The sequence below is a fragment of the Cydia amplana genome, chromosome 3, assembly GCF_948474715.1.
Source record: "Cydia amplana chromosome 3, ilCydAmpl1.1, whole genome shotgun sequence".
In the NCBI taxonomy this organism is placed as follows: Eukaryota; Metazoa; Arthropoda; class Insecta; order Lepidoptera; family Tortricidae; genus Cydia; species Cydia amplana.
The window spans coordinates 957,338-970,690 of NC_086071.1; the positions used below are offsets into that span (position 1 = coordinate 957,338).

General features: G+C 41.6%; 1 protein-coding gene across 2 annotated transcripts in view; it reads right to left on the reverse strand.

Moving 5' to 3' along the window:
* The window catches only part of LOC134662342 (dynamin-1-like protein), a 39,489-nt gene that overhangs the window by 13,823 nt on the left and 12,313 nt on the right, over positions 1-13,353 (reverse strand). The window contains exons 8-12 of one of the 2 annotated variants that reach the window (XM_063518531.1): positions 10,682-10,827; positions 7,854-7,997; positions 6,022-6,198; positions 1,805-1,879; positions 20-100 (exon numbers count right to left, since the gene is read on the reverse strand). In XM_063518531.1, coding sequence (XP_063374601.1) covers positions 20-100; positions 1,805-1,879; positions 6,022-6,198; positions 7,854-7,997; positions 10,682-10,827 — 623 coding nt within the window. The remainder of the gene's footprint in view (positions 1-19; positions 101-1,804; positions 1,880-6,021; positions 6,199-7,853; positions 7,998-10,681; positions 10,828-13,353) is intronic. The other variant, XM_063518532.1, reaches the window with a different exon arrangement.

Sequence of the window (13,353 nt, forward strand, 5' to 3'; positions counted from 1 at the left end):
GACTTGTTCCAATGTTTACCTGAGTTGTGACGGGAGATTCACTGTTATGATTTTGTGTCGGAGTTTTGTGCTCTTGGCCGTCCGTGATGGCCGGTACGTGCTGAAACCGCATATACCACTTTAGATCAGGGATGTTGCGAATATCCGCATCCGCAACCGCGGAACTTCCGCATTATTTTCAACATCCGCATCCGCATCCGCATAAAATCGATGCGGATTTAATGCGGATGCGGATGTGGAACAGGTCGGTACAGGAACGTCTTAGCATCGGCCTAAGTGCTAGACTGCTAGGTAATTTAGTCGTTAACCAAAAAAACCTATTAGAAATGAGCAGTCAAGCGTGAGTGGGACTTAATGTACGGAACCCTTGGAACGCGAGTCCGACTCACACTTGGCCGGTTTTTTGAAATAAAAATTACTAAAATGTAATAACTGACGTTTTTTATGGTACTATCTTGACATCCGCATCCGCATCCGCATCCGCGGATGGGAGCCTTTAAAAATCCGCATCCGCATCCGCGGATATCAAAAAATCGGCATCCGCAACATCCCTGCTTTAGATACCGCTCTATGCCCAGAGCAAGACACGGCGAAGCGCATGCATTTTACCACAAAGGTAATCAATCAATCAATCAATCAAATCTTTTATTTCAGGCAATGATACCTATACATAAAAACATAAAAAAAAATGTAATATGGTTTCTAGTGAAATTATTAGCAATCACATGGTCGGGCCCGATGATTCATTTAATAAAATATCCAAAACATAGAAGATCAACCTACCTAATATCCAAATACAATGTCTTATTTTCATAATAGCCAAATCCCTGAGTAAATTTTGTCACTGTAGTTCATTGAATAATTTTACGGTTTAGACTCACTTGTTTTAAGTCACTTAAAACTGTTACTCGTGTTGTCACTTGTTAAATTCGACTGTAGTTCATGTTGAATTTTGAAACTGCAATATCATGACAGGATATATGTATAAATACTTAAGTAGTTATCAAAATGTTACCCTGTTATCACAAAACTATGTTTCTGGTGAATAAAACTTCAGTAACACAATTTCCTAACGGGATAGCTTTTTGAGAAATACATTAAATACTATTTTTTTGACCGACCGGTCTGGCCTAGTTAGTGACCTTGCCTGTGAAGCCGCGGTCCTGGGTTCGAATCCCAGTAAGGGCATTTATTTGTGTGATTAGCACAGATATTTGTTCCCGAGTCTTGGGTGTTTTCAATGTATTTAAGTATTTGTATATTATATATATATCGTTGTCTGAGTATTTATGTATGTATTTAACTCAAATTCCAAAAACTTGTAAACATTTTTTTTATTTAATCAAGAATGTTATAATTATGAAATGCATGATTTTAGCACTAGGTCGTTTTCGTTTCGTAATCGCTCGTGTATCTCCACGGCCACGGTCCGTTTGCTGGGGTACTAAATGTTTAATATAGTACGCAGATGATATTAATTTACCGTAGACTGTAACAGCATAAGAGGTAGTTTAAAAGCGAGTGCATGTATACTTACTTACCTTTAGGGCCTCCTCTTTATCGAGACGGTATATAAAACGTGCAGAGTACGTCAGAAATATAAAAGCGACGTATGTGTTATATTTAGGTGATTGATCTTAGGAAAATGTTGGATATTTTAGCAATCGAATCTTTTATACCGATGCTGGTTGAAAGAGAGCCCACATAGTATTTATACACAAGCAATGGCCACTTTGCGTATGAGATGTGTTGCTATGATGAGTTTGGACATGTCCTAGCTCACACGCTATGGTCACTAGTTTACCTGGTTGTACGCATCCCAGACATTCGTCATGAATACTAGGATGGACCCTCTTTCACCCATTTGGCGCAGAAGCAGCTACAAACAATCAAAAGTTACAGTACTACACTTTCAGTTAACCCTTTGACCGCCAAAGATGCCAACCGACGCGCGCGGTTACAGCCCACAATATCCCTGCATTCCGACAAGGTTCACGGTGACGCGCCGCGCTCGATAGGCGTGGCGTTCAAAGGGTTAACCCTTGGCATTCTTCGACTATAAGATGCAGATCTTCCGTAAAAAGACAGTCACTTCATCCTTAATATTTGCAACGACAAACAGCAAGATTGCCAAAGCGCACAATCTCAATCGTAATACATTATTATAGTTCATTGTTCGGATCGACTGACGTGAGTAGCCAGTAAAAAGGCTTAACAGTTTTTTTTGACTTTCAGCCTTCTTGCAATTACAAAAAATACAAAGTTTTCATGGGTATTTAAAAGGGCTAGACTATTATTGTATAGTTAGTATTAGTATAGTATAGCCACAAAAACAAATGTTAATAATTCTTTAAATTATAAATTACTGCTTAGGAATCAATTTGACAAACATTATTGTAGAGGCAGGAAAATTAACAATTGCGAAAATGATGTTGTTTTTCGAAAATGGTTTAATAATTAAAAAATAAACATGTAAGTCAATATATTTATATATACTTAATAATCGCGTGTACTTAGAAAGTAATGTCATACATAAATAGCACTTTTTCGTTCAAAAGATTCGCAAAAAAAAACAGCAAACACTCAACGACTTTTAAAGCAAATGTGCACTACCAAGCAAGACTACAACTACCAAAGTTACCAATTTGTAGAAAACTGGAATTTATCATTTGTTTACAAATGCATGAAGGCAAAATTACGTTGCGAACTAAAATAACTAATGGGTTGTAAGTTACGACTTGTAACCAAATTTTAGTGCACTAATTAGGTCTGGAACGAATGTACCTAATCTCATTTGTATGAGTCGAGGTTCTAACTCACACCTTCGTTTTGGGAGTTAAGAGGCCGGTATCGATTTTAGTCTCAAAAAAGTAAAATTGATAGATTTAGTCGATGAAATTGTGCACCTTTTGTTACGTAATAGAAATAACAAGTACTGGTATCTATTAGGACGTCTTCTTATCTTGCATTTGTACAGATCATTTTTTTGAAAACTGACTCACTAAATTAGTAATGATTTTTTTTCTGATGGACTTTTAGGTAAACGCGCGTAAAGCACTGATTTAGTCGATCTTATTTGTAAATTTCGTAAAGTTTGGACTGCTAAAAATGGTAATTTTGTATTACACATATCCTGTACTCCAACTTGCATAGACTACATTTTTGTTATATGATATTGTACAAGAGTAAATGAAAGTTAGACGAAATCAATTTTCACCAGAAATTACTTCAAAACAAGTGAACATTTTTCGTGAAAATCGACTTAATTTCAGCGTAATTTTGATGCTTAAACAATCTAGAACACGAAACTGTTCTTATACATCATTTTTTATAATTTATAACTATAATTTTTTGATGAATTTTTAAAAACTGCCCCTTCTCGTCATATATTGCCGGTGACGCACGCTCGGGACCTTATTATTAAAAGGCAAGATGAGAAGACGTGTTAATAGAAACCAATACTAGATATTACGGAACAAAAGGAGTACAATTTCAACGACTAAATCTATCAATTTTACATTTTGGCTCTAAAATCGTTAACGGAGCCTTAACCATGCCGACTAAGCGAATGCATAGGCAGTAGCTGAGCGAAACGGAACGGTGGCAAAAAGCATACCCGGGAGTAATACACTTCTGAAAACCCATCACCAACTAGTATGTTTAGTCACTGCTAACATAGAGAAAAAAATTCATAGAGTGCTCACTCCATACATCAGTTTTAGTACCAAAAAGACTAATAGCATCTAGCATCGAGTAGCGGAACTATCAGTACTGCTACTTGACAATAGATGTAGCAGTACTGATAGTTCCGCTACTCGATGCTAGATGTAGACACTGAAATTAATAGTCTGAACTGATGTATGGAGTGAGCACTCTTGTCTTACTTATTTCTCTATGCTGCTAAGAACCTTACGCTCAAACTGGACGCGTCTAGGCAATTTTAGGGTCTATATTAGAGATGCAACGGATAGTTGTTTGGCCGGATACCGGATACCGGATATCCGGCCTGGACCCTGGCCGAATATCCGGTATCCGGCCGCCGGAACTATACATATTTTTTGAGTTTTGCAGGTGCGCGTCGTGCAGGTTTCGACCTGTTTCGTAGTGAACGTTCGCGCGGACACATTTCTAGGATCGTAACGAGTTTTATCACGTCATTACGTAAATACGTAGTAAGTTCGTTTATAGTTACAAGTGCGCGCGCGTATTTTTGTGTAAACAAATAAGTGTATTGTGTGACATTGGTTACGTAGTCATTTCTATCTACTGTGTCGTTAGCATTATGACCGTGACTGTTTTTTAGATTCCATTTTTACCCCAAAATGTGTTAATTTTACTATCCGGTATCCGGCCGGATAGTAGGTCACTATCCGGTATCCGGCCGGATACTAAAATAACGGCCGGATAGGCCGGATACCGGATAGTAACCGGATATCCGGTGCATCTCTAGTCTTCTATATCCAGCTCATAACCTGGAATGAACTCACACTCATTTTGCATTCTGTGTGATTTTCTTAAAAGTAGTCGAACAGTCGCCTTCAAGAATACAACGTCAGAGCTACGTTCAAGAGAATCAGCCTGCAGAAAGAGGCGACAGTGGGGTTGGCCGGTCGAAGTAATTTACAGATGGCACCACTCATCAGCTTAGGTTTTCTTGTCAATCCTTAGTCTAATATTTAAAACCTTCGCGTTTTGAACACATATTAACTCACATTTATAGACGGGTCTAACGCGAAATTTATTCAATTACCTTTATATACCGACGTTTCGACACAGGTTTCACTGGTCATGGTCGCGGCCAACTAAAGTCTCAGCAAAATGTCAAAACAGAGATTTGTGCAATTACCCGACGAAAAGTGTATGAAAAAGTTTGGGGTAGACATCACATTTTCAAACCACCCACTACACATAATGTTAATTATTGTCAATAGTCCGACACGCAACACTCACAATATCCACGCACACGTCCGAAGATAGATCCTTTGGCTTTAACTTCTGTATCACTGGTTCCCAAGTTGGCGATAAGTTGAATCCATCCTCCCTATTAAAATAGTAGTTAGTTGGCCGCGACCATGACCAGTGAAACCTGTGTCGAAACGTCGGTATATAAAGGTAATTGAATAAATTTCGCGTTAGACCCGTCTATAAATGTGAGTTAATATGAATCCTTAGTCTTTTTTGTCTATTTTGTATGTATTTAAGCCGTAGTAAATATATTAAAAACGGGTCACTCGCGTATTTTAAGTCGAAAAACGCTCGACATGTTTCACTTCGTACCGAGAAGTGTCATCATCAGGAGCTTGCGTTTACGGTGAGTCTGCGCCGGTCCGTCACCGTAAACGCAAGTTCCTGATGACACTTCTCGGTACGAAGTGAAACATGTCGAGCGTTTTTCGACTTAAAATACGCGAGTGACCCGTTTTTAATATATTTACTATGTCTTTGTCTCACGGAAGTTTTGGTATTTAAGCCGAATGTCATAGAACAAAACTAAAGGTAAAACCTATGCTGGCGCCATACATGCAAACCTTTGACAGTTGCCAACACCATCAGGCGGGTCCACACAGAACGAGCCGCCTCGCGTGAATATTGCCGCGCGAGGCAACTCGGCCGGTGGAGACTTGCCTCGCGCGAGGCATCCACTTTGAATGTAGTCTCGAATCGACTTACTTTACATTAGCATAGAGAAAAAAATACATAGATTGCTCACTCCATACATCAGTTTTAGTACCAAAAAGACTATTAGCATCTAGCATCGAGTAGCGGAACTATCAGTACTGCTACTTGACAATAGATGTAGCACCGACCGGAAAGTCTTATGCTGTCGAGATAAGACTTTCCGGTCGGTGCTACATCTATTGTCAAGTAGCAGTACTGATAGTTCCGCTACTCGATGCTAGATGTAGACACTGAAATTAATAGTCTGAACTGATGTATGGAGTGAGCACTCTTGTCTTACTATATTTCTCTATGAGCTTTGTGAATTAGCCACACATGCAAAAATCAAAAGCGTATATCTACTTTGAAAAGCGTGGATACCGGCGAGGGCGTGGCTCTTGCCTTGTGCCGGAACATGGGACTGTCGTCCATGATGGAGTCTGTGCTCTGCAGCAACCCCGACACTAGCGCCGCCTCGCGGTGGAAGTCTGGATGCTTGGTGTTGATGTATGCCAGTTCGATCGCTACTAGGTTTTCCACCTGTCAAAATGAGTCACATTTTAAAATAGAAGTGACTTTATTTGAGAAACTAACTTTAAACTTTAGTAAAACATGAGACGGACGACCGACTTATTATTAAGCGTCCCTGAAAAGTGGAGCCGGAGCACTTAGCAATTTTCGCAGCAGCTCTCATGGTGGTGCTTGTAGACAGCGTACCGCGTGCCGCAGTGCTGCACTAAATATGCGGCACTGACCATGGCGTTGGTGGCGGGCAGCCTGGTGCGCAGCAGCTGCGTGACCACGTCCACGATGCGCTGGTGCAGGCGCGGGAAGCGCAGCATCTCCTGCTGCACCTCCGTGCCGCAGTGCTGCACTATCCGTGCCGCAGTGCTGCACTAAATATGCGGCACTGACCATGGCGTTGGTGGCGGGCAGCCTGGTGCGCAGCAGCTGCGTGACCACGTCCACGATGCGCTGGTGCAGGCGCGGGAAGCGCAGCATCTCCTGCTGCACCTCCGTGCCGCAGTGCTGCACTATCCGTGCCGCAGTGCTGCACTAAATATGCGGCACTGACCATGGCGTTGGTGGCGGGCAGCCTGGTGCGCAGCAGCTGCGTGACCACGTCCACGATGCGCTGGTGCAGGCGCGGGAAGCGCAGCATCTCCTGCTGCACCTCCGTGCCGCAGTGCTGCACTATCCGTGCCGCAGTGCTGCACTAAATATGCGGCACTGACCATGGCGTTGGTGGCGGGCAGCCTGGTGCGCAGCAGCTGCGTGACCACGTCCACGATGCGCTGGTGCAGGCGCGGGAAGCGCAGCATCTCCTGCTGCACCTCCGTGCCGCAGTGCTGCACTATCCGTGCCGCAGTGCTGCACTAAATATGCGGCACTGACCATGGCGTTGGTGGCGGGCAGCCTGGTGCGCAGCAGCTGCGTGACCACGTCCACGATGCGCTGGTGCAGGCGCGGGAAGCGCAGCATCTCCTGCTGCACCTCCGTGCCGCAGTGCTGCACTATCCGTGCCGCAGTGCTGCACTAAATATGCGGCACTGACCATGGCGTTGGTGGCGGGCAGCCTGGTGCGCAGCAGCTGCGTGACCACGTCCACGATGCGCTGGTGCAGGCGCGGGAAGCGCAGCATCTCCTGCTGCACCTCCGTGCCGCAGTGCTGCACTATCCGTGCCGCAGTGCTGCACTAAATATGCGGCACTGACCATGGCGTTGGTGGCGGGCAGCCTGGTGCGCAGCAGCTGCGTGACCACGTCCACGATGCGCTGGTGCAGGCGCGGGAAGCGCAGCATCTCCTGCTGCACCTCCGTGCCGCAGTGCTGCACTATCCGTGCCGCAGTGCTGCACTAAATATGCGGCACTGACCATGGCGTTGGTGGCGGGCAGCCTGGTGCGCAGCAGCTGCGTGACCACGTCCACGATGCGCTGGTGCAGGCGCGGGAAGCGCAGCATCTCCTGCTGCACCTCCGTGCCGCAGTGCTGCACTATCCGTGCCGCAGTGCTGCACTAAATATGCGGCACTGACCATGGCGTTGGTGGCGGGCAGCCTGGTGCGCAGCAGCTGCGTGACCACGTCCACGATGCGCTGGTGCAGGCGCGGGAAGCGCAGCATCTCCTGCTGCACCTCCGTGCCGCAGTGCTGCACTATCCGTGCCGCAGTGCTGCACTAAATATGCGGCACTGACCATGGCGTTGGTGGCGGGCAGCCTGGTGCGCAGCAGCTGCGTGACCACGTCCACGATGCGCTGGTGCAGGCGCGGGAAGCGCAGCATCTCCTGCTGCACCTCCGTGCCGCAGTGCTGCACTATCCGCTGCATCTCCTCGTGCACCTGCAACACAACAATCCTACATTCATTTGTATTAACCACTCGAGCCCCCGTTTTGTACATGATAGCATAGAGAAAAAAATACACAGAGTGCTCACTCCATACATCAGTTTTAGTACCAAAAAGACTATTAGCATCTAGCATCGAGTAGCGGAACTATCAGTACTGCTACTTGACAATAGATGTAGCACCGACCGGAAAGTCTTATCTCAACAGCATAAGACTTTCCGGTCGGTGCTACATCTATTGTCAAGTAGCAGTACTGATAGTTCCGCTACTCGATGCTAGATTTTTTTTTTTTATTGAGAAACAAACAGTCTTATAATAAACATAAGAGCAACTTAGCTAATAGCTACAAATTGATTTATTTATAGACCTATAGTTCCCTATTTTAGATTTAAGCTAGTTTTTAATTTATTTTAGTAATACACTGTATATATCTTGTTTGTAAATAAATTATCTACAAATTGTATCGAGGTACAATTAAAAAAATAATAAAAAAGTGTAACCTTATAGTTGTACATAACAAATGAGTGAACAAGAGAAGATACTCAAAAATACTAGTGCCTACTATACTTACAACATTTAGATGTAGACACTGAAATTAATAGTCTGAACTGATGTATGGAGTGAGCACTCTTGTCTTACTTATTTCTCTATGATGATAGTCAAAATATGACGTTGGGACCCATCAAATTATTTTATTAAACGTTTTGATTTGTGGTGTTTTTTTTTTAAACAAATATATGTAAATAATAAACTGAAACAGATCTCATATGCTAAAGAGTAACTGAGGGAGTGAAGTGGGAAGGGATTCGTTAGGAGCCCTCAGAGTTGGTCAGAGACGCCTAGTCTTACTGAGATGGCATCGAGAAATCGGGATAAGCACCGCCGTTACAGGTCGACCTACAGGTTCATGGCGTTAGCCGCGATAGTATTCCGATGTACATACTTCTTTTGTGTTTTTATTTATTTATTTGACATTTAGATTTTATTCTAGAAACATTCTAGACTAGTATTTTTTATACAATTTTTTTTTCATGTTTGACGATCCTTTTGTGAAATTCTTAATTTAATTTGTGTTTAATTTGATTTGTATAATAATCCAATATTCTTATGGAATAATAACATCAATAAATTGCTCTGATAATTACCTTAAGATAATTTATAAGTATGTTACGATTCATAAGTGCTTGTTGCTAGGCCTACATGAATAAAGTATATTGTGACTTGACTTTTTTTTTAGCCGAAGACGCCGGTTCGAATCCGGCGGCCTCCGGGCCTCCGCAACTTTTTCTTTAGTATTTTATTTAGTATTTTACATCTATTTCAATGTACAGTGAGACATTCTCACGTCGGGGTGTGTAATGCTTAATATAATTATAAAAAAACTATCATACATTTGTCATAACGCCATTTGATATATTATTATACGTTATAATGTAATTTTTATTATACGTTTCCTTTGTTATATTGTGATTTCATCTAAACTGTCATTGATATAATGCCTATTGTAATATAATTATTAATTAGTATAAATACATGTTTTATAATGACATTTGTTATAATATATTTTTGTATAACGTAATACTTCATACAATTTTATCAAATATAAATACATATATTGTATAACATTTTTTGTCATATTTCATTTAATGATAACGTAAAGTTTTACAAACTTTTTAAGTTTTTATTCTAGGGAGGTCGCAGTTCTAACCTAACCTATTTTTTCACGGTTTTCAATTCTGCGAGGGCCGCAGTTCAAACTTAACCTAAACCATTTTTTTGCTAGGTATTTTATTCTACGGAGGGTCAAAGTTCTAACCTTTTTTTTTACATGGGGAATGCTTCTACGCATACCGCCGGGCCGGGGAGAAACCCGGACGGTTATGTGGGACTCAGGGCTGTAAGGGCCCAGATGTTGCCCTTTCCACAGACCAAAGTCCAAGGAAACTGCAGCACCCAGGCCAACGTGGAGGTTACTCAGCCCGCACCCCTCAAAGTTCTAACCTAACCTAACCCTCCTTTTGCTAGTTAGTTATTCGTTTGTGCGGAGTCGCAGTTTTAACCTAACCTAACCCATTTATGTCATGCAACTATTATGCCACACAAATAATTATGTGATATCACTTGTTATAACAAATAATATGCTTTTTAGTATGTAATAATTATGGCAATGTATATTAGACGAAGTGTAAATATACCTTATGACCATTATACCAATAATAACATTATGTGTACCGTTAATTAGGTATTGCGGTAGTATGCCATTTATTACGTTATTCAAAATAACGATATATCAAACTTGCTGTGCGCCGCTTACGTCTTGCTAAGGCTCGAAAATCATTTATTGGTCAGGCAGTACATTTCTACAACAAGATTCCTAATTATATAATAAATTTGCCAGATTATAAATTTAAGAAAATTGTCAAGTATAAATTAATAGAAAAAATCGTACTATAAAGTGTCAGATTATTTGGATGAAAAAGATGTATGGGATAATTGTATTAGTTAAGTAGGTAATTAAGTATGTAATAGTTTTAAGGCAAAAATGTGCAATAACTGACGGACATAAGTGTATCTTGTATACCTACATGAGAAAATAAATTGAAATTGAAATTGAAAAATTGAAACTATAATATATGAAAAGTAATTATAAAAAAAAAGGTAATGCACCCCTCACTTACCAGTTCTACGCAGCGCTGCGACGGCTCCTCGAGGCGGCGGATCTGCCGCTTGACGAGCAGCTCGAACGACACCTCGGGCACGAACAGCGCGGGCCGGGGCCCGGTCGCGTTGCGGATCGCCGTCAGTATGTCCATGCGCGTCAAACCTGACATACACAACCATTTTTTTTTTTTTTTTTTTTTTTTTTTTTTTTTTTTTTTTTTTACACTAAAGGTACATGCTCACAAACAAAATTTATGATATCGCCAAACTGTAACCAGTTTGTTGGCGAATGAAGCGCTCACTTAACTAATCGAATCATGCGCCTAAACAAAACAATTAGTACAATACAAATTTCAACAGGGGGCTGACGCTACATTGTAATTTTTTAGGGTTCCGTACGTCAAAAGGAAAAAACGGAACCCTAATAGAATCACTCGTGCGTCTGTCTGTCTGTCCGTCCGTCTGTCACAGACTATTTTAAACTACTCTACTAACTACTGAACTACTAAACTACTGGACCCATTAAGTTTATGACCCAAAGATGGACGTGTAACCTAAACAAATGAATTTTAAATATGGAGGCCATTTTTGGGGGGTAAATGAGAAAATTAAAAAATAAAGTTTTTCAAACTATATCGTGTTACATATCAAATGAAAGAGCTCATTGTAAGAATCTCAAATATTTTTTTTTTATTATTTTAGGATTGATAGTTTCGCAGTTATTCAAGATAATAGGCAAAAAATGACCATCCCCCCCCCCCCCCCCTATCTCCGAAACTACTGGGTCTAAAATTTTGAAAAAATACACAAAATAGTTCTTTACCTATAGATGACAGGAAAACCTATCAGAAATGTGCAGTCAAGCGTGAGTCGGACTTAATGTACGGAACCCTTGAAACGCGAGTCCGACTCGCACTTGGCCGGTTTCTTTTAATATGAACTAGCTTCCTTTTAGCCAGCGATTTCGTCTGCATGGGATGATGATGATGATTGATAAAAACTATCCTACCTCTTTCCCCAGCCTCAAACTAACTCCATACCAAATTTCATCTAAATCACTAGGTTTACGCGTGACGGACAGAGTAACTATCTCATGTATAATATTAATAGGGATGGTTACACGTTTCAATCGAGGGCCAATGCCATAAAAATTTCACAAGGAAACTATAGGATTATAGTTGCAAGGTCATTAAAAGGTTAAAGTTGACTCGATAGAAGAAAATAACGAAAACGTGTCTAATTTTTATTTATTTTTAGGGTTCCGTACTTAAAGGGTAAAAACGGGGCCCTATTACTAAGACTCCGCTCTCCGTCCGTCCGTCCGTCTGTCACCAGGCTGTATCTCACGAACCGTGATAGCTAGACAGTTGAAATTTTCACAGATGATGTATTTCTGTTGCCGCTATCATCATCTTCCTCGCGTTGTCCCGGCATTTTGCCACGGCTCATGGGAGCCTGGGGTCCGCTTGGCAACTAATCCCAGTAATTGGCGTGGGCACTAGTTTTTACGAAAGCGACTGCCATCTGACCTTCCAACCCAGAGGGTAAACTAGGCCCGATTGGGATTAGTCCGGTTTCCTCACGATGTTTTCCTTCACCGAAAAGCGACTGGTAAATATCAAATGATATTTCGTACATAAGTTCCGAAAAACTCATTGGTACGAGCCGGGGTTCGAACCCGCGACCTCCGGATTGCAAGTCGCACGCTCTTACCGCTAGGCCACCAGCGCTTTTTTTCTGTTGCCGCTATAACAACAAATACTAAAAACAGAATAAAATAAAGATTTAAGTGGGGCTCCCATACAACAAACGTGATTTTTGACCGAAGTTAAGCAACGTCGGGCGGGGTCAGTACTTGGATGGGTGACCGTTTTTTTGCTTGTTTTGCTCTATTTTTGTTGATGGTGCGGAACCCTCCGTGCGCGAGTCCGACTCGCACTTGGCCGGTTTTTAACTTGCATACGAGCTTGCATCTTATGACCACGGAGTAAGATGGAGATGGCAAGTGGGCGTTCCCGTAAATCCGACATTCAGTAAATGGCCGACTCACTTTATGCACAGACTATTATCTACGTACAGGGTTATACATAGTACATTATTGTGGAGGTTCGGAAGTAGCTACTTGCAGGCTGAGGGTTCGTTTTAAACGGACGACCTTGGGAGTCCGTTTAATTGAATCCGAAGCCAGCAAGTAGCCTTCCAGCCGAGTCATATATAGTGCTTTTCTCAAAAATGGTGCAAGAAATAGAAATATTTTACAGAAGCAACGTTCTAATTTTCACAGAAAAAAGTAAAACCATTCAAAAGATTTGCTTGCCGCCTTTAAAAAAAAAAGAAGTGTATTTTTCTGCTGAAAATACGCCAACGTATTTGAGACACCTAAATAGTCGCGCTACCAACATTATAATAATAAGTGCTGATCATCTGTTTGGCTGTTTAATGGACCTATGCCTTCATTTGATATGGCCATTTAAAGTTTTAAAAAGTTTGGAACTCGTTAAATAATGGAATTTGTATGCAACATTGCAGTCCCGAAATCGAGACTGCAATGTTTTTAACTTTTTAATTTTTTTAATAATCAATATCTGGGTGACCGAGCTTCGCTCGGAAAACTCGAAAATGCGCGTTTTCCCAGAGATAAGACCTAGCTAGATCGATTTTTCGCCCCCGAAAACCCCCATATAGCAAA